This window comes from Cebus imitator, unplaced genomic scaffold, assembly GCF_001604975.1.
Source record: "Cebus imitator isolate Cc_AM_T3 unplaced genomic scaffold, Cebus_imitator-1.0 Scaffold62, whole genome shotgun sequence".
NCBI lineage: Eukaryota > Metazoa > Chordata > Mammalia > Primates > Cebidae > Cebus > Cebus imitator.
Genome location: NW_016107377.1, coordinates 5,458,072 through 5,476,949, shown reverse-complemented (window position 1 = coordinate 5,476,949; position 18,878 = coordinate 5,458,072). Strand labels below are relative to the sequence as shown.

At 47.4% G+C, this 18,878-nt stretch overlaps 1 protein-coding gene across 3 annotated transcripts in view; it reads right to left on the bottom strand.

Annotated features, from left to right (window-relative positions):
- STK24 (serine/threonine kinase 24) overlaps window positions 1-18,878 on the bottom strand; it is a 128,099-nt gene that overhangs the window by 83,911 nt on the left and 25,310 nt on the right. The window contains exon 1 of one of the 3 annotated variants that reach the window (XM_037739088.1): window positions 10,189-10,272. The exons of the other annotated variants lie outside the window; for them this stretch is intronic. Within the exon in view, the coding sequence (XP_037595016.1) occupies window positions 10,189-10,257 (69 nt within the window). The 5' untranslated portion in view covers window positions 10,258-10,272. Of the gene's footprint in view, window positions 1-10,188; window positions 10,273-18,878 lie in introns of those variants that run through there. 3 annotated transcript variants of the gene reach the window in all.

Genomic DNA, 18,878 nt, shown 5'->3' with positions numbered 1-18,878 from the left:
CATCCCGCACCCACCGCACACCCACCCCACACGGACACATCCCGCACCCACCGCACACCCACCCCATACCCATTCTCACCTCTCTGGAAGTGAACCCCAGAGGGTGCTTTGTGTATGGTGAACTACAGTAGTTGGTTAATCTAAGGTCTCCAAAATAAAAATCTGTGTTTAACAAATAAATCTTTAGCAAATGGCTCCAAGAAGCTCAATGAATTGACAGATTTTTCTAGTCCTCAAATGTTCTTTGGAAAAAAAAAAGTCTTATTTCTAGCTAACTGATGTAAAATCCTTTTTATACAGTAACATGCTCCTCTCCACATTACAATAAATCTACTACAGTAATTACTACAATGTAAGTTCCTCCTGGTCTGTTTCCAAACACAGAGATTTTACTTTTCTGAGTGACACGCTGCTCAGTTTATCTAGCTGAGCTGTCTTAATGCATTACAAATGCCTCTACAATCTGGTTTAGTAAACTCATGTCTCCCATAGTACACACTTTATTTTATCCCTACAACAATCACATAATCTAGAAGAAAATCCGAATAAATATCCAATGGTATTTGACAAAAAGAAAACTGCCTCAAAGAGAAGTTAAATTCTATGAATTTCAAATGTCTACATAATCAAACAATTAGTTTTCCCGCAAGGCATGGTGGCTCAGACCCATAATCCCAGCACTTTGGCAGGCTGAGGCAGGGGGATCACTTGAGGCCAAAAGTTCAAGACCAACCTGGCCAACGTGGGGAAACCCATCTCTACAAAAAATACAAAAATTAGCCAAGCTCCCAGCTACTGAGGAGGCTGAGGCACGAGAATCACTTGAACCTGGGAGGCGGAGGTTGCCGTGAGCTGAAATTGTGCCACTGCACTCCAGGCTGGGCGACAGAGTGAGACTGTCTCAGAAAGTTTTCCTAAAACCTTATTCCTTACTATTTAGAAGAACCCTAGTATTAGCATCTACTCTTTGTAAAAGAATACTTAAGATAGAAAATGCTCTAGCTAAGTAAAAAATATAGCAGGGCATGGTGGCTCAAGCCTGTAATCCCAGCTACTTGGGAGGCTGAGTGAGGCAGGAGGATCACTTGAGCCCAGGAGTTTGAGGCTGCAGTGAGCTATGATTGAGCCACTGCATTCTAGCCTGGGTGACAAAATGAGAGCCCCCACATCTCTAAAAATAAAAAAGAAAAATATAAATTCGATTTTTTAAAAAGTATTAAAAATGAGAAAAATCTACTGTACCACCTAGGTCAATTTATTACTTGTGGCCTCAGCATACAATACACATGCGCGCACACACAAGCAGGCATGCACCGCACCACCACCTGCTCTGTTACCTTAGGAAATCACTATCTGAAGCTCTGTGAGGTCAGAGTGCAAGGGAAGGTGACACTAAAGAGAATAATGCTCAGACACTGTGGGGTCCGGTCTGGACACAGCCCTGGTGTGTGCCAGGGCCAGGCTCTCTGCCCAACTCTCCTGGAGACACGCTCCTTCTCAGCACAAGTTAAACAAAGGCTCTGAGGCTCTCCTAGTCTGCTGACGCCTACCCACTATCCCGTGCTGGCGGGCACCCTGCTTGGTCATCTCATCCACATCCTCCTCCGACCACTCGAGGCTTCATAGCAGAGGCAGCCAAAGAGGCGAGGATGGGGGGCTTCTGCTGGCCCCTGGTCACAAAGCTGCAGACTCCCCGCGTCCCCACCAGGGAACCTCAGCCCTGCCCCAGGGTCTCCTGGCAGCTGCATGGTGTACTGTTCTTCGACAGCAGGCTCCTGGGCTGAATGATGAGGCCTGGGGTTTCTCTGAGATGACAATGAAACCGCCTTTGCGAAAATTCTAACAGTAAATTATGACAGTGAAAGAGATCTGATCTAACTGACTCCATCTTGCTTCTAACCTTCAAGCTGTCCTTGTTCATTCCTGGGCATGGGCTGAACTAACTTTGGGAGGAACTTACAGTTTAACTTACATAAACAAAAATGGTAATGGCCCTTTCCCAAAACAAACCCCCTTCTTGCCTGGGAACTATACAACCTTTGTAAGACTAACAAATTAGCTACAAGATTAGAAATCATGGTTTAGGAGTCACACTGGGTTAATGAGGCACTTGCCCAGCCTCCCCTTCCCGTCTTTGGAGGCGGCTGCTTCAAAGAGTTGAGGGGAGGTAAGGAGATGAGCTGGGTGGGCCGGCTCTGGGTAGTGTCAGGGCCACGCAAGGGCCTGCTTCTCCCTCCCTTTCACTGGGTGGCAGGAGGACAGGTGGAGGAGAGTGGTGGCCAGGTAGGGTGTTACAGGCCGGAGGCTACGAGACTGAACTTCCCCAAACTGCCCCTGGGGATAACATCACTATTGTAAAAATTAAGATCAGTGCCTGGGATATTTTGCAGACCCAGCATGCTGATGCGCCAGCTAGTGCCACACAGACAAGTAATCTGGCTCAACAATGAGGTCTGGGATCCTACGCAGACACAGAAAACAAACAAACAAAAAAAACCACTTCAATCTATGATTTCACCTCCAACCCAAACAATCAGCATTCCCCACTTCCTCTACCTACCAAATTATCCTTAAAAATCCCAATCTCCAATTTTTCAGGGAGGCTGATTTGAGTAACAATAAAACTCTGGTCTCCTGTACAGCCAGCCGACACTGTGTGAATTAAACTCTTTCTCTACTGCAATTCCCCTGTCTTAATAATCAGCTCTGTTGGGGCAGCGGGCAAGGAGAACCCACTGGGCGGTCCCAACAAGCAGGCCCTGGCCGCACAACCAGGACATTTTCACTGGACAAGCGCTTGACACAAAACATGCAACGCTTTCTAAACAAAGTATATAGTTCCTTGGAAAGTGAACCCGACACCTTCTTTATTAAAATCAAAATGCAAACAAAAGCCACGGAAAACATACCCAGTGTACAAATCCACAGTAACAAACAAAAGCAGCTCCCACTGCTGATGCTCGTCCCACGTGAAGGCCCCGTGCCAGGCAGCCTTCATAAATGCTGATTCTAGATCTCACAACCACCGCATGAGAAAGGGAACACCGTCCTCATCACAGCTTAGAGAATTGGGGCACAAATGTTGCACAAGATCCCCCACACGTGGAAGCAGGGTTTAAGGGTCACGGATCATTCTCCGGACTGTAAAGCAGTCATGAGCTGCAAGCTTCACAGGGTCCCAAACTCCAGAGGCACCTAACTGGCAAGGCTCACCCTGCCGTCACACTGCAATGCTGGAATCAGTGCAAAGAGCAAAATGTGAGGCCACTTCCTACTCCCTACAGGTGAACTCACTTTCCTGTGTGTATTTTATAAGAGCTGATGGAAGCAGTGAGTATCAGCTTCAATGACTCTTCTAGAAGCCAGACCAAATCATTTTGGTGTATGCAGATTTCAATCACTATGGCATTTCCTTTAAAAGCTGAAAATCTTTCATCTTTTAGAGGCCTCCAAGGGAGAATGGCTGGAATGGAGGTGCTAAGGTCGTAAGACAAGGTTAATCTGTCACAAATAGGAACACATGTATTCTGCCCACCAGGGGAAAAAAGTGTCACCATGTGTTCTTTTCTCCCTAGGTGGGGCAGCAAGGGCAAGAGGGAACGTGAGTAATCAAGATGTATGCTGTGCGAGCCAAGTCCTACATCTCACAGAAAGCCTGCAAGCTCCAGGCCAAGCAGGGGGACAGCTGGCCGCCAGGTCAGCTGTTCTACGCAGCCCTTGGGGGAATTCAAGAATTCCATGGGTGGGTGACAGGATCAGGGGCAAGCACACTTCAGTAGGGGCCAAAGAGCAAATGCCTTAGGCTTTGAGGGCTAAATTGTCTCTGGTGCATATTCTTCTTGTATTTTTTCTTTTTCCTTCCAAGAGAAGGGATCTCTCCCTGTAACCGAGACTGGAGAGCAGTGGCACAATCATGGCTCACTGCAGCCTCAAACTCCTGGGTTCAAGTGATCCTCTCACCTCAGTCTTCCAAGTAGCTGAGACTACAGGTGTGTGCAGTCTGTACCTTGTCTGGCTGATCATTATTTTATTTTTTTGTAGAGACAGGATCTATGTTGCCCAGGCTGGTCTCTAACTCCAGGGCTCAAGTGATCCTCTCAGCCTGGTCTCCCAAAGTGCTGGGATTACAGGCATAAGCCACCACACCTCGCCTACTCTCCATTTTTAAAAGCTCATGAGCTGACAAAAGTCAGCTTCCTGCAAGTCCCCTGGAGAAGCCCAGTGCCCTGGAGCCCCAGGAGCTGCCCCAACCTCTCAGAATGATCTCCCAAGCATCACTCAACAGAACCAGGAACACATACCCTACCCCAGGCTGCCACACTCCACCTGTCCTCCAGCCACCCAGTGAAAGGGAGGGAGAAGCAGGCCCCTGTGTGGCCCTGACACTGCCCGGAGCCTGTCCCACCTGGCTCATCTCCTTACCTCCCCCCGCAACTCCTTGAAGCAGCCACCTCCAAAGGTGGGAAGGGGAGGCCTGGCAAGTCACTCCTTCACCCAGGGACACAGCCAGGGTGGTGGCATTCAGTTCCTGGAACCCTCAAGCCAACATTATTCAGCCTACACCATGAACCCCTCCAGACCCACCTTCGAAGGAGTAGGCTACCTGTGGAGAGTATTTTTATAGGCAATGCCACCTCTCTGGACGGTGGCCCTTGGAGGGCTCCCATCAGGCAGTCCTCCTGGGTGAGGCTGCTGGGATGGCCGAGGATACCTGTCTTCGTGGGGCCTCTCACAAATGCACGCACCCCATCTGGAGTGGGGCCTTCCCCCTGGACAGGGTGGCAGCTGCACTGTTTGCTTTGAACAATGGCCTGGGGCAGGCTCATTCACAACAGGACAGCACCCGGCACACAGAGGACCTCAACCCCATCGGCTGATCAACAAGCCAGGCAAGCGCAGCTGAGGAGCCGAGGCCCCAGCCGCCAGCTGTGGCATGAGGGGCAAACAGACCTTCCAGACTAAGGACCGCGCCATGCACGGGCCAGGGTGCCGACCTCACTGCCCGCAGCAGGAAAGGGGCTCCAGCCCCACTCAGGTACACCCCAACAGCCCAGGAAGTGGCAGGCAGGCGGAGAGCGCACTCCTAGGTAGAGAATGTGGGGCAGAAGCAAGAGGAGTGGTGCTCTTTCAAGTCTTCACCTGGGTTCATTTCTGCTGCCTGTCAGTGCAGCAAAGGGGCTGGGGGCACCGCTCCTGAAGCCAGACTGCCTGAATCAAATCCCCAGCTGTGATGCGGGGACCCTGGCAACGTCACTTAAATGTCCTGTGCCTCGGCTGCCTCTTCTGCAGGTGGGGGTAACAGGAGTACCCGCAATCGCAGGGCTGCAGGATGAACTGCGGAGGCGCGCAGGGCTCGGCTGCACCGCCCAACCATTGCCGTGACACCCCGGCTGCTCCACTGCGGCTGCTCCACTGCGGCTGCTGCCGGAGGTCAGGGTGGGCCGGGCCTGCCCTGCAGACGTCACCTGTAGCTTCCATCCTGGTTTCCTGACACAACAGACACCTGTTTTCTGGTGCCCAATGTCACTAATCCACAGGGACATCAGCAAATCCTTATCACTTGCAGCACCTCCTTCCCAAGGACCAGGCTGAGCATCAGGTTCTAGTGAAGGAAAGTGTGTTCTCCATCGGCTAGGTCAATCGCTTTGCTTTGGTGCCTTTTTCTGCTTTTTTTTTTTTTTTTTGAGATGGAGTCTCGCTCCATCAACCAGGCTGGAGTGCAGTGGCATGATCTTGGGTCACTGAAACCTCTGCCTCCCAGGTTCAAGCAATTCTCCTGCCTCAACTTCCCACGTAGCTGGGGTTACAGGCGCCTGCCTCTGCACGCAGCTAATTTCTGTAGAGACAGGCTTTCACCATGTTGGCCAGGCTGGTCTCAAACTCCTGACCTCAGATGATCCACCCGCTTTGGCCTCCCAAAGTGCTGGGATTACAGGCGTGAGCCACTGCACCCGGCCTGGTGCCTATTTTTAATCCCTTCCTCGAGCAGTAGGACGGACGGACGGACGGACACACACACGCGCGCACACACACACACACACGCGTGCACACACACACACCCCTGCCTACACAAACAAGCCTCCCTCCTGCAGGAAGCTTCCAGAGTGGCCAACCTGCCACCTGACCTCCTAGGTTCACCTCTGTCACTGCCTCCTTCCCACACTCCAGCCCTGGTGTCCCTTCTTTCTTGCTCTCCGGTGAGGCCCAAAGAGATGAAAATTTCAGCATTACCCAAAAAAACACAAAAAAGATCATACTTTGGTCTGCCCTTCCTACCTGTCACAATTTCTGGAAGGTATTGGAAGGAGACAAAGGAGTCAGGGTTGGTGGGGAGGGGGACACAGAAAGGAAAGGGCGACAGCCAAGACTCATACACAGCCACTCTACAGACCTGACATCCACCTGCACACAGCAGAGCACCCGCTGTTTCCATCAAAGGCTCAGCCTGCTGCACGCTTTGAACACAATTTTCCATTTCCATTGTGCTCAGTCCAGCTGTGCCACCCTGAAGCACACACCTCTTCCATGGGTGGGTTCAGCCCACCACAACACTACAGTCCTCCAAGACAGCAGTAAGTACTATATAACGCAGCTCTTTTTGTGATTCGGCTGCTTTTCTCCATTTTGCCATATTGATATAACTATACTAACGTTGCAATGGAAGTAGCAGCAAACCTACTGACACCATAATCTGTTGTCCCCTTCCTATATTAAAATGATTCTTGATGATGAACCATCACTGGCATGTATGGAAGAAAAGAATTAAATACTTCTCCTCAGTGCTCTCACAGCATTTGAAAATAATGCTAGGCTTTTAAAAGATCACAAGTCAGCCAAGCGCTTAAGAGAGTCGGCTTTGGAGTCACACTGTCCTCAGGTTCCTACCTCGAGTCGAGCCTGGTTCTGTTGTTCTGAGATGAAGTGAAATCATCTCCGCAAAGCTCCATTTGTAAAAGGGAGACTTACGTTACCAAGTGTAAGTCATACAGCAGTCAAGAGAGCTGCATCATTATTTCTCTCTTATGTTAGCTCAGAGCTTATTAGGTCCTTAATGGCAACTTTTTACTTTTTACTATATTAAAATTACACATACGGAGAAACAGGAACATCGTAAATGGCTGGAGGGAGCAAAATGACGGAGCTACTTCAGAAAGCCATTTGGCAATTTCTCAAAAAGTTAAGCATAAAACTACCATGTGTAAAACCAGAGAGTCTCCAAGGGGAGACAAAAAACCTACCCTATAACCCAGCAATTCCATTCCCCAGAGAACAGGACACATACATCCATGCAGAGATGCACACATAGACGTTCACAGCAGCCACCCATGCAAACGGCCTCAACGTCCACCCACTGACGAGTCAACAGCACACACGTGGCCCATCCGAACACCACAAGATGATTCCACTGCAAAACGAATGACAGACACAAGCTGAGCTGCGAACCCCAAGGGCGTCATGCTAAGCCAAAGAAGCCAGTCACAAAAGAACACATACTGTGTTATTGATTTATAGGAAATGTCTAAAAAAAGGCAAATTATAGAGCTACAAAGTAGGTGAGGGACCGTCCAAGGCTAGGGTGGGAACAGAGGTCAGCTGTGAATGACCATAAGGAATCTTACTGGGGATGAAAATGTTCTGCACTGATTGATGATGCTAGCTACACCATTCAGTAAAATTACTAAAAATCATTGAATTGTACACCTGAAATTTTATGATATGTAAAATATCAATAAAGCTGTTTAAAAGAAAACTTACACATTACAGGTCTTTAGAAATCTGTCTCTCCCAATTACTGTGAGATACTTAAGGGCAAAGGCTTCCTTCAGTCCATCTTGCCCCAGCATCTAGCAAAATACCTGGCACAAAGTCAAAGCTGAAATGCCCAGTGGATGAAGGACTTCCGAAAACAAAACCAAAAAAACCAGCTAAGTCTTGTACAGCTTCACGATTTATCTAAACTTTATATTCCTGTCTACTCCTCCACCTAACTGATCCCTAAAACCAATGACCAGCGCAGACCACAAAGCTGATAACGTGTCCACGAAGCTTTGTGGCAGGCCAGGTATCACTAACGCAGCCTTCTATAACAACGGTTTCAGTGCTGAGTAGTTATGCTAAATATTAAGGGGGGGGGAAGGCACTGCCCTTATACAAAGGCTGGACTGTAACAAAAGCCTACCAAGAGTTTTGCCTGGGCCTTTCAGGATGACACAATAACGAAGGAAATCTTAACAGGACCCATGAAATCCTTAACAGGATTTAAAAAGTTTTATTGGGGATCTGAAGAAACTCCCCAGGCCTCCACAAACAAGTTTACCGGGGGTCTGAAGGAACTCCCCAAACCTTCCGTGATTTAGCAGGAGACAAGATAAGGGTAATCTACCCCAGCACCTGGACCCATTTAGATTAAGTAACTTTACTGAGGCTCCAGAGGAAGGTCTTCATGACTCAAACCTTAGTTATAGATTAAAAGAAGTTGATCACTAATGTCTTTAGATGCACACTTACAAACAGACATATAGCTTAGAAGGTATATATGCTCTGGGAAGCTTGGTAATTTTAAGGTGGTCTGGCAACAATTTCCAGGCCTTCTCCCTGTAACCAGTTGCAGAAATAAAATGCTCTTCCTCCCTAGTTCATCTGCATCTCGTTATTGGGCCAAAAGCAGCCTGACCCTCGGTTTGGTCTGAGAATAGCTTCAGGCTGATCAAAATCAGGACCCAACACTTTCAGCTGCATCCCGACCAACTACTTATGAAGGGCAGTTTGTCTGTGTTCAGATGATCAAAGGAAAAAGTGTTTTCCTTATGTCTTCATAATAGCAGTATTATGAAAACTTTGGGGTTGTTGTGAGCAGGGAATAGAGACCACGATGTCAGCATCAGATCCAGAAAGCAGAAGGGTTCAGGAAAATTATAACCTAATTTATACTAAATTTTTAAATTCTTTCAAGAGATATTTATTTTTGACCTAGAAGCTGCCAATGTAATAAACATACCAGATGCTGTCCCTACAGAATTAAATTGTATAATCCCCACCTCTTCAAAGATAAAGAAGCCACAACACAAAGCTTAGATGAAGTGCAGGAAAGATTTGAACCAGCCTGTGCCCTCAACCATGACTCTTTACCCTTCACCATGAGGAAGTGTATTTTATCTGCACATCTAAACAGTAGGCACTGGTATTACTGAAACCTGGGGGGAAGCAGGTATAGCACATAAATTCCGGGTAGTGTGGAATAGAGTGAGCAATGCATTTCCGCTCACTACTCCACTACTGCTGCTACGATATTTAGCTGAGAAAATAAAATCGTGCGTTTCAAAGCAATCCTTGCTAAGTATGATGTCTTCCTTGGCACAGATCAAAGGACGCAGAACACAAGTGAGTCAAAGGCTGCTCGTTCCATCTCCACTTGCTGTTCTCCAAGGACCCACTGGGACTTTAACCACGGGCTGTTTATAACTCATGTCTTATCCTGGCTTGAAGACAAAGGTCATTCACAAGACTGCATTATTTTCTGGGCATGGTAATCAGCTCTCATGATTTAATATTTTCTTGGCACCACACTCCACCGACCCCAGCACTGCCTGGTATGCCAGCCATTTTTAAATATTGTAAATGGGACTTAAATAAGCAACATTTTGGAAGGTGTGCAAACCTAAATAAATACTGCTGAGTAGGGACCGTTCCAGCCAACTCTCTTGTCTGTTAAGGGAAAAACAATACATTCATCCTACGTTCACGTACACGTACACACACACACACACACACACACACACACACACACACACACAGATGGGGGTAACCAGAACAGGGCCAGCCTCACAAACTCAGGAGTCAACTCAAGCGATAACACAGTAACCCCGAATACTCACGCAGCCCTTTGTGTTTTTCAGGAAACCAGTATATAAATATAAATGGCTTCCTAGACCCAAGTAATGGCCTACAAGGTAGTTCACGCACTTCAGATTAAGAGACAGACACGTTAACATCACAGGACTGTGCCTAATAAATGCTCAGTTTCCGGCTCCTAGGTTCCTTTCCCTATTAGTCCCTTGTTCCTGGAGTAAAAGTGATGGGAAGCAAAGCAGACCACAGCCCTAAAAAGGCTGACGGTGGACTCTACTTTCTATGCGTTTGTCTTTTACCCTACTTTTTCTATCTACATGCCCAAGTACCAACGCTCACCACGTATGTCTGCAAGAGGTCAGCTGAAATCCAGATCCCATCATTTCCAAAATCAACACCAGAACGCATGCGGCCTGACAGGAACGGGTGTATTTGTGGAGACAATGGGACAGAGTACAAAGCCTCAGACCCACCCCACCTTGGAGCAGAAAACAGCAGCCAGCCAGGTGTGGGAGCCCCCGGGGTCTAGAAGTGCCTGCAAAGGCCGGGGGAGGGGAGGGAGGCCATGGCTCTGCTCCAGCTGGGAGGAGTAGACCAGTGAGGCCATCCTCCAAAGATCCTCTCTACCCAAGTGCCCTACGGAGTTGTTCCCACCCCCAGCAAAAAAAAAAAGAACTAAACACTTGAAGGGCAAACCAAATGAATAATGCAACAAATGCGCTCCCCGGCTGGACCCAACAGGAAGTCTGCATACATTTACTGAACTGCGGCTCTCTCAATGATTCAAGTACAACTCAACTTTGATTCCATGCTCAGATTTGAGAAATCTCAATCCTCCAGAAGCACCAAGCAAAAAAGAAGGCCTCCAAGCACAAACACAGCTGCCCCAAATTCCCGGTCCACTCAAACCGCACCTCTCACAGGGAGTCTCAGTCCTGCTCTCGGGACGTTCTGGTGCGTGATAAAGGCACAGGCTGCGAAAGATCCAACAGCTGGGCTCCACTGACAGCAGCTGAGAAGCAGCAGGTGAGGTGAGGGTGGGTGTGGACCCGAAGACGCCATCTGATCGCTGCATAGAGACAGAGGATGCAGGGGAGGCAGCAACAGGAGACCCCACAGTATGGCCCGGAAGCCCTCTACTCCCAAGTGGCCCCCAAGGATGGTGCAGAGCTACGAAAGGATATAGGACACCCCCCAACTGCGAGACAGGAGCTGCCAGCCTGCAGATGCAGTGTGGGTTATCAATGGCTTCAATTGAATGACCGCCACCAGAAGCTGCCGTCCACGACTCCGTACCCAGCAGACTCAGCCAAACACACGCATAAGCCACATACTATACCAAAAACTTGATTTCACTTCTGGGTCTTTTTTGATCCTAGGCTTCATAAGAACAGCACACAATGTAAATTGGCAAGTATGAGTATCCTGGTTGTAATTTGGAGTCACGTTAGTGGACTTCAGGTTTAAAAATAGCTATGCAGAGGCTTCCAGTAAAAGTCATCAAATGAAAGGCGCATTTATGTTAGGCTGCTCTGGCCCACACTTACATTAATAAAGGAAGGGGCGTGAGAAGAAAAGTCCATCTGCAATAAAAGTAGGAACTACCGTAACCCGAACCCACAGGTAACATAGACTACCTGCCAGGCACTGACCTCTGCCCCAGGCTGAGGGGAGAACTGAGAACACATCAGGACCCTAGGCCTGCAAGGGGGCACGTGGCTGGGAAACTGAGGTGCTTTTCTTGGCACGTGGGGCTGAGGTGGCAGGTACCGTTTCTGTGGTGACCCAACTGCAGAACCAGAGGCACCCAGCAGTCCTGGTCCACGAAGGCATCTCCACTTCCCTAACCAGGAAGCCTTCCTAGAAGAGAGGCCAGCTTTGCGCTGCGGGCTCCAGGCAACTGGGCCCTCACTCCTCACCTGGGGAGCAAGCAAGGGAGCCGCTGGGAGTGACACAGCTCCCCTGGTGTATCTCATCCTGCAGGGAAGAGCAGGCGCTGGCACAGCCCACAGGCAGAAGGCAGGGCAGGCTGGAGAGAAAGAAGAGGACAGAGCCGCCTGCCCCAGGAGGCAGTGCTCCCGCCCCTCCGCGCTCACCCCACGCCTGGTGCATAGCGCATGGCGCATGGCAGGTCCCCTCCTAAGCCAAAGGAATCCACGTGAGGAGTGAAGAAAGGCAATGGTAAGAACGAAAACAAAAGGAAAAGATTTCCAAATTCCCAAGGGAGAGGGGAAACATTTCAGAAAAATACTTCTCTCAACTCTCAAGGAAATTACAGACAATCCAGATAATCTTTTTTTAAAAATCTCCAAAAAGCATTAACACAGCTAGAGATGAAGGTAATAAAAATCACTAACAAACCTCACATTAAAAGCAGCAAAAAGTAGGAAACAATGACAAAAAGAAAACTGTATTACCTAAGAGTAGAAGCACTAAGAAGATGTAAAAGTGATCAGAAAATGAAAATAAGTAAAAGGCAAAAACCCTCCTTCCGGTCAGTTTCTACTAGGGAAATAATCAGACAAGTGGAAAGGTTCATAGGTCCATCAAAATTTTCCAAAAAATTTTTTAAAGCTGCAAACTCCCTAGGTAAACATCAATGTAAAATTACAGGAATTGGTACCCTCTTGGTTAGGGGACAGGGTTACTTATTTACACATCCAAAGAAAAAAGGTGGAATAATGTACACCGAAACACTAATAGTACGTTTTTCTCTTATCTGTGTTTTCTGCACTGTCCCTGTTGCTAACAATGAGCCTGTCTCACAAATGCATACTGCAGGAAAAGCAGAGCTCCAACATCTCAATTTTTAATGTACACATGTGCAGATGAAAAAATGCCAGACTTGGCTTCAGGAAGATGATTTTAAGTTTATTCCTGGCTGCTCAAAGTCAGTGATTAGACAACTCAAATCCATTACCCTAAATCAATACAGATAATAATAAAGAAGCTAAAAGGAGCAAATGCCTTTCTATATTAGATGCAACATCCCGTGCTACATTACACCAAACACTGCAATTACCGCATGACTTGTAAACAATTCTTTCCATAAGGAAAACTAACAAAATGAAAATATTGAAAAAAGAGAAACCATTCAAGAAAAAATGTTAACTCACTTTTTTTGAAGCTAAAAAAAGAAACATGAAAGTTTAAAGAAATTGGGAGGTCACAGAAATTGCTTAAGATCTGAATACGATTCAACACCAGTCTTAAAGTCCTTGTCATTCTGGGTTTCACTGATGAAGGCTAAGAGAGGAGGAATAACTTCTGATAAAACTGTTCTGTTTAAAAGCGCACAGATGACCACTGTGGCAAAGGCTGGGCAGGGTGCTGGGGTTCTCCTGATGCCTAGTGCCCCCCCACTGTCCCCCAACCCCTGTTCACAAGGGACAACTGCAAAATGGCTGCAAGCACACAGCGTGGCACCTTCTCCTGAAGGCAGTTACCCACCAGATCTGGTAAGCATTCAGGCAGATCTCAAATGGCCTGGCCCATCTGAGAAAGCCCTTACTTTCAAAAGCCTTCTATCAACTCTTACAAAAACATACTTGAGCAATTCACTTTAAAAGCCTTTTTTATAATTTTGCTTTAAAAAAAAAAATGATGATGATGAAATCCCTAGACCTGTCGAAAGCTGAATCTATGCCAGAAGGAGACCAGATTTCGCCACAAATATGGTGAACAGGGACTTCCTTCAGTCCCCTGGCCACAAGTGGCCTCACTCACCAGCGGACAGGCTGCTTGTCCTTCCACCTGGTCTCACAGTCAACCAGCCCAGAGATAAGCAGGCTAGTTCATCCTCCAGACATCACCCACAACAGGCCTTAGCTCCAACCCCACAAACGCAGGTGGGGCAGCCCCCATCACAGAGAGTCAAATTCCCATTTTTAATTTCAAATGAGGTGTCAAGAACCAAGCAACAGACTCAGAAGAGCCAAGACAATGGATTTTCTCAACTAAAAAAGGCCACAACACAGGAACTCCTCATGTTTGTCATGTGAACTCTAGTTACTCACACCTGGATCTGAGGCCCTTAACATCTGTGTTTCCCTTCTTTCCATATCTAACTGTTTTAAGGGGTAATTTTTATATTAAAAAAATTGTGGCCAGGCCCAGTGGTTCACACCTGTCATCCAAAGCACTTTGGGAGGCCAAGGTGGGAGAATCGTTGGAGGTCAGGAGTTAGAGACCAGTCTGGGCAACATAATGAGATTCCATCTCCACAAAAAATTTTAAAAATGAGCCAAGCACGGTGGCACACGCCTGTAGACCCAGCTAGTCGGGAGGCTGTAGCATGATGACTGCCTGAGCCCAGGGGTTCGAGGCTGTAGTCAGCCATTACTGCACCACTGCACTGCAGCCTGAGCGACAGAATGAGACCATTTCTTTTAAATAAAATTAATGATCAAATACGATAAAAAGTCAATAGGTTGTTTGTAGTGAACCGTTTTCCCAGTATGTGTCCAGGATTCGTGTAATGCACGCCATGGGCTGGGGACGCCAGATGTGGAGTCAAATCAATAGCTGTGAAACGGTTCTCTCTGCGAGGCTCCCGGTTGTGTTCAGCCATCAATTTAGTAAACTTGGCCTTATTGCCAACTCTTTGTGACCAAACGAGCAACTGAGAAAATATATAATATGATGTGCAAGCGCCTCTCCTAGACTTCAGTATCACAGCCACAGTCACCTGCCTCATCTCCAGTCAACTGAACCCACATTGCAGTTCTAAACCACACAGAGCAATCTACTGCCAAACCCTCACGGGAGGTAAGGCCATTTATGCAACTGGGCCACCAAGCCCTCCCTTATCCCTTAAGAACTCAACTGAGACAGACCCTAACTCCCTGCTCCAGCAGCAAATCTCCTGGAGAAGCTGACACCACATGAAGAGAAGAACGTGGGGTCTACAGCCAGATGCGTGTGGGTTCAAATCCATCCCCACCTCTTGGAAGTTATTTGCCTCTCTAAGCCTTAGTTTACCCACCTGTAAAAAATACAGATAGAAAAATGCATATATATAGTTCCTGGGGCTAAAATCAGACAATGTTTTATTTTCCTGGGGCTAAAATAAGAAAGTTTTTTTTTAAACTGGACATAGTAAGTGCTCCCCTGTTCCCATCAGTGTGACCTGCAGCTTCCGCTGCATTTTCCTTTCTGAGGCACAACTGCCAATGCTACATAAAGGAGCAGCTGAATCACAGGTGACAGGCACAGCCAGTAAATTCCAACTAGAAGCTGAGATGGGAAAATAAATCATCAAGTGACAAGGAACTGTCCCATCTCAAGAGTTTACCCTCAAATCACACAGCTGACAGTGCATAACTTCACTATTATTCTCCCTCATGTCACATCTTTCTACATGAAAACAGAATAAACAGCTGGGCATGGTGGCTCACACCTGTAATGCCAGCACTGTGAGAGGCCGAGGCAAGTGGATCACCTGAGGTCAGGAGTTCCAGACCACCCTGGCCAACATGGTGAAACCTCGTCTCTACTAAAAATACAAAAATCAGCCAGGCATGGTGGCGGACACCTCTAAGCCCAGCTATTCGGAAACCTGAGGCAAAAGAATCGCTTGAACTGGAGAGGTGGAGGTTGCAGTGGGCCGAGATCACACCACTGCACTCCAGCCCAGAATAAAAAGAGTAAATGACTGGATCTACCATATGACCTTTAATACACATGTGGCCCTCCTGGGTAAGCCCTTTAGTAATAACAAATAGAGAAGCCCTCAATCATTACCCTGGGCCAGGACAATCGTCATGATGCAGGGACCTCTTGCAATTAGGCTGTTGCTAATACAAGCCCCAATGAAGACACGATCCTGAGACCATGTAGATAATGCACACTGTGAAACACAAGAATTTCAGTTAACAGAATTTTGTTCTCACTATTTGAAACATACGCAGCTCATCACCAACAATGCTTGTGCAACTTCCTCCATTAGCCTAAATACTTCTGTTTTAGTCGGCTTAGGCTACTGTAACAAAATACTTTAGACTGCGTAACTTTTATAAACAATATCAATTCATTGCTTACAAGTCCAAGATGCAGACACTGGCAGATTCGGTGTGTACTGAGTGCCTTCCTCATGGATGGCAGCTCCTAGCTCTGTCCTCACATGGTGGAAGGGACGACGACGCTCCCTTGGACCTCTTTTATAATAAGGGCACTGATATGGTTAGATGTCCCCCCATAATTGCACGATGAAATGCAATCCCCAGTGTTGGAGGGGGGGCCTGGTAAGAGGTGTTTGGATCATGGGTGTGGATCCCTCACAGCTTGGTGCTGTCCTCATAATAGTGAGTGAGTTCCAGCAAGATCTGGTTGTTTAAAAGTGTGTGGCACCTTCCCTCTCTCTCCCTTGCTCCCACTTCACCTTCCGCCATGAGTCAAAGCTCTCTAAGGCCTCCCCAAAAGCCAAGCAGAAGCCTGTACCATGCCTCCTGTACAGCCTGCAGAACAATAAGCCAATTAAACCTCCTTCCTGTATAAATTACCCCATATCAGGTATTCCTTTATAGCAACAACAGAACAGCCTAAGACAGGCACGAATTCCATTCACAAAGGCAGAACCCTCACTAGCTAATTACCTAACAGCCCCACCACGTAACACATTTGCATCGGGGTAAGATTTACAACATATGACTGTGGAGACACATAAACAGTCAGACCACAGGGGCTACCTATTTCCTTCCCTCCTGACTATGCCTGCTGTGACCTCACAGATTTAGGTGGTCCCATCTCACATCTCTTCAACGATTGTGACTTTTCCACAAGAACCTTGCTTCCGCAGGCAAGTCATCTGCAGCACACTACTAGCTCATGAACACACTTTATTAACAGTGGCTGGGGCTGTAACGCCACAGGTTTCCCTTTCATGACTAAATTTGATACTCCATAAAGATATTCATCCCAGTTCATGAAATGTCATTAACACTGTTAGTCATTTACAATGGAATAATTCTCCAGAAGCAGTAAAAGCTTTCTTGTTTCTTTTTCATTTCAAATAGGAACAGGCCAAGCACAGTGGCTCATGCCTGTAATCTCAGCACTTTGGGAAGTCAAGGTAGGAAGATCACGTAAGCCCAAGAGTTCAAGACCAGTCCGAGCAACACAGGGGGACCCCATCCCTACAAATAATAGCTGGGCATGGTGGTGCACACCTGCCGTCCCTGCTACTTGGGAAGCTGAGGCAGGAGGCTCACCTGAGCCTGGTAGAGGCTACAGTGAGCCATGATAACACGACTGCACCCCATCAACAGAATGAGACTCTGCCTCAATACTTAAATAAACAAATAACTATCAATAAGATAGTAAAAGACTATGACTGAAGACTCAGAAAGTACAGAACATGGCTCGGTGTGGTGGCTCATGCCTGTAATCCCAGCACTTTGGGAGGCTGAGGTGGGTGGATCACCTGAGGTCGGGAGTTCAAGATCAGTCTGACCAACATGGAGAAGCCCCGTTTCTACTAAAAATACAAAATCAGCTAGGCATGGTGATGCATGCCTGTAATCCCAGCTACTTGGGAGGCTGAGGCAGGAGAATCACTTGAGCCCAGGAAGCAGAGGTTGCAGTGAGCCGAGATCGCGCCGTTGTACTACAGCCTGGGCAACAAGAGTGAAACTCCACCTGAAAAAAAAAAAGTACAGAATGTGTTTTTCTTCTATTCTACTTAGATTGTTCGCCATTTAGAACTAAAGAGAAGGCTTGGGGAGGCCATTGGACTTTTTTTTTTTTTCCTTCCTTATCGCAGCAGTTCCATCAGCAATGTCATGCACCTCTAACCAAGACCCCTCAAGCCATCCAATTTCTGCCAGCACTTAAGTGTTTTTCATACTCCTGATGAGACATGATACTCATTCCTCAACAAAGGTTTACTGAATGTCTGCTATGTTTAATGCACCATGGTGGAGCCTGGGGGAGATGCCCACACTCTACCTGATGTCCTTAATGAACTCACAGGCCACTTCAGGCAGACATTCCAGCAAGCATCAGAGTCCAGGGTGACAGTAACCAGAGAGGCACAAAGCGGGTGAAAGAAAGGAACCCTTCCTGGACGAGTCAGCAACTGAGCACTTCTCAAAGGTGCTAGTGGTAAAGGGCATTCCAGGCAGACGGGTCTCTTCGTAGAACTGACTGTGGCTTGGGTTGCCTGACACAGATGAGAAGGGTTAGGCTTTTCCTTCCTCTCCTCCCACATGAAATAATGGCAAAGATGCATGATCGAAAGATTTAGTTTGGAGTAGGATAAAAGTGCTAAGAAAAAAAAAGGGGGAGAGAGAAAGTATGATGGCAGGTTTCAAACCTCCTTAATGGATGAGATACCTCAGATCAGCCTTGAAGAAGGCTTGGTGGCCTCGTAGCTTATTTCTGATCTTTAGTGAACAATCTAAATAGTGAACAATCCTTTGCAACTAAGGGAACCACAGATCCTTACTCTCCAAATTAGTTACCCCTGGGGAATAAAATCATACTTCTGTATTGCCTAATTTTTAAACAATTAATCATGTATTGATTCTGTAATATTTTAAATAAACGTTACAACAGCTTGATTTTATTAAAAGGAATCTTTACATCAGTAGGGGGGGCACTATGGGGTTATTTTCCCCTACCTACAACAACCACCCACAGGGACAGGCATGACAGAAAGGGACTTAGACCCTGGACGCTAGATACCAAACTGATGAGAAACACAGGAGAAGCTGCAGTCAGCAAGGTGGGGACAGGCCAGCTGGGGACACATGTGGCTGAGGGGAAGCAGAGAGGCAAACCATCTGCAGCTGAGTGGGGTGAGATCATCTTCCACTCAACCAGGCTAGAAAGGACTAAGAAGGGAAATTTGAGGCAGACAAAACAAAGCAGGAGGCCCTCCTTAGAGAAGGACCCACACTCAGCTTTTTAACCTGGCCTCGAAGTGAATGTGGGAGCACAGGACCAAAAGGAGCTGTGAGAATTGGCCATTAGAATCTGCCCTTGTGAGGGCCCAGGGTGGCTGCTCGAGCACCCCAAGGTCAGGCAGCTTT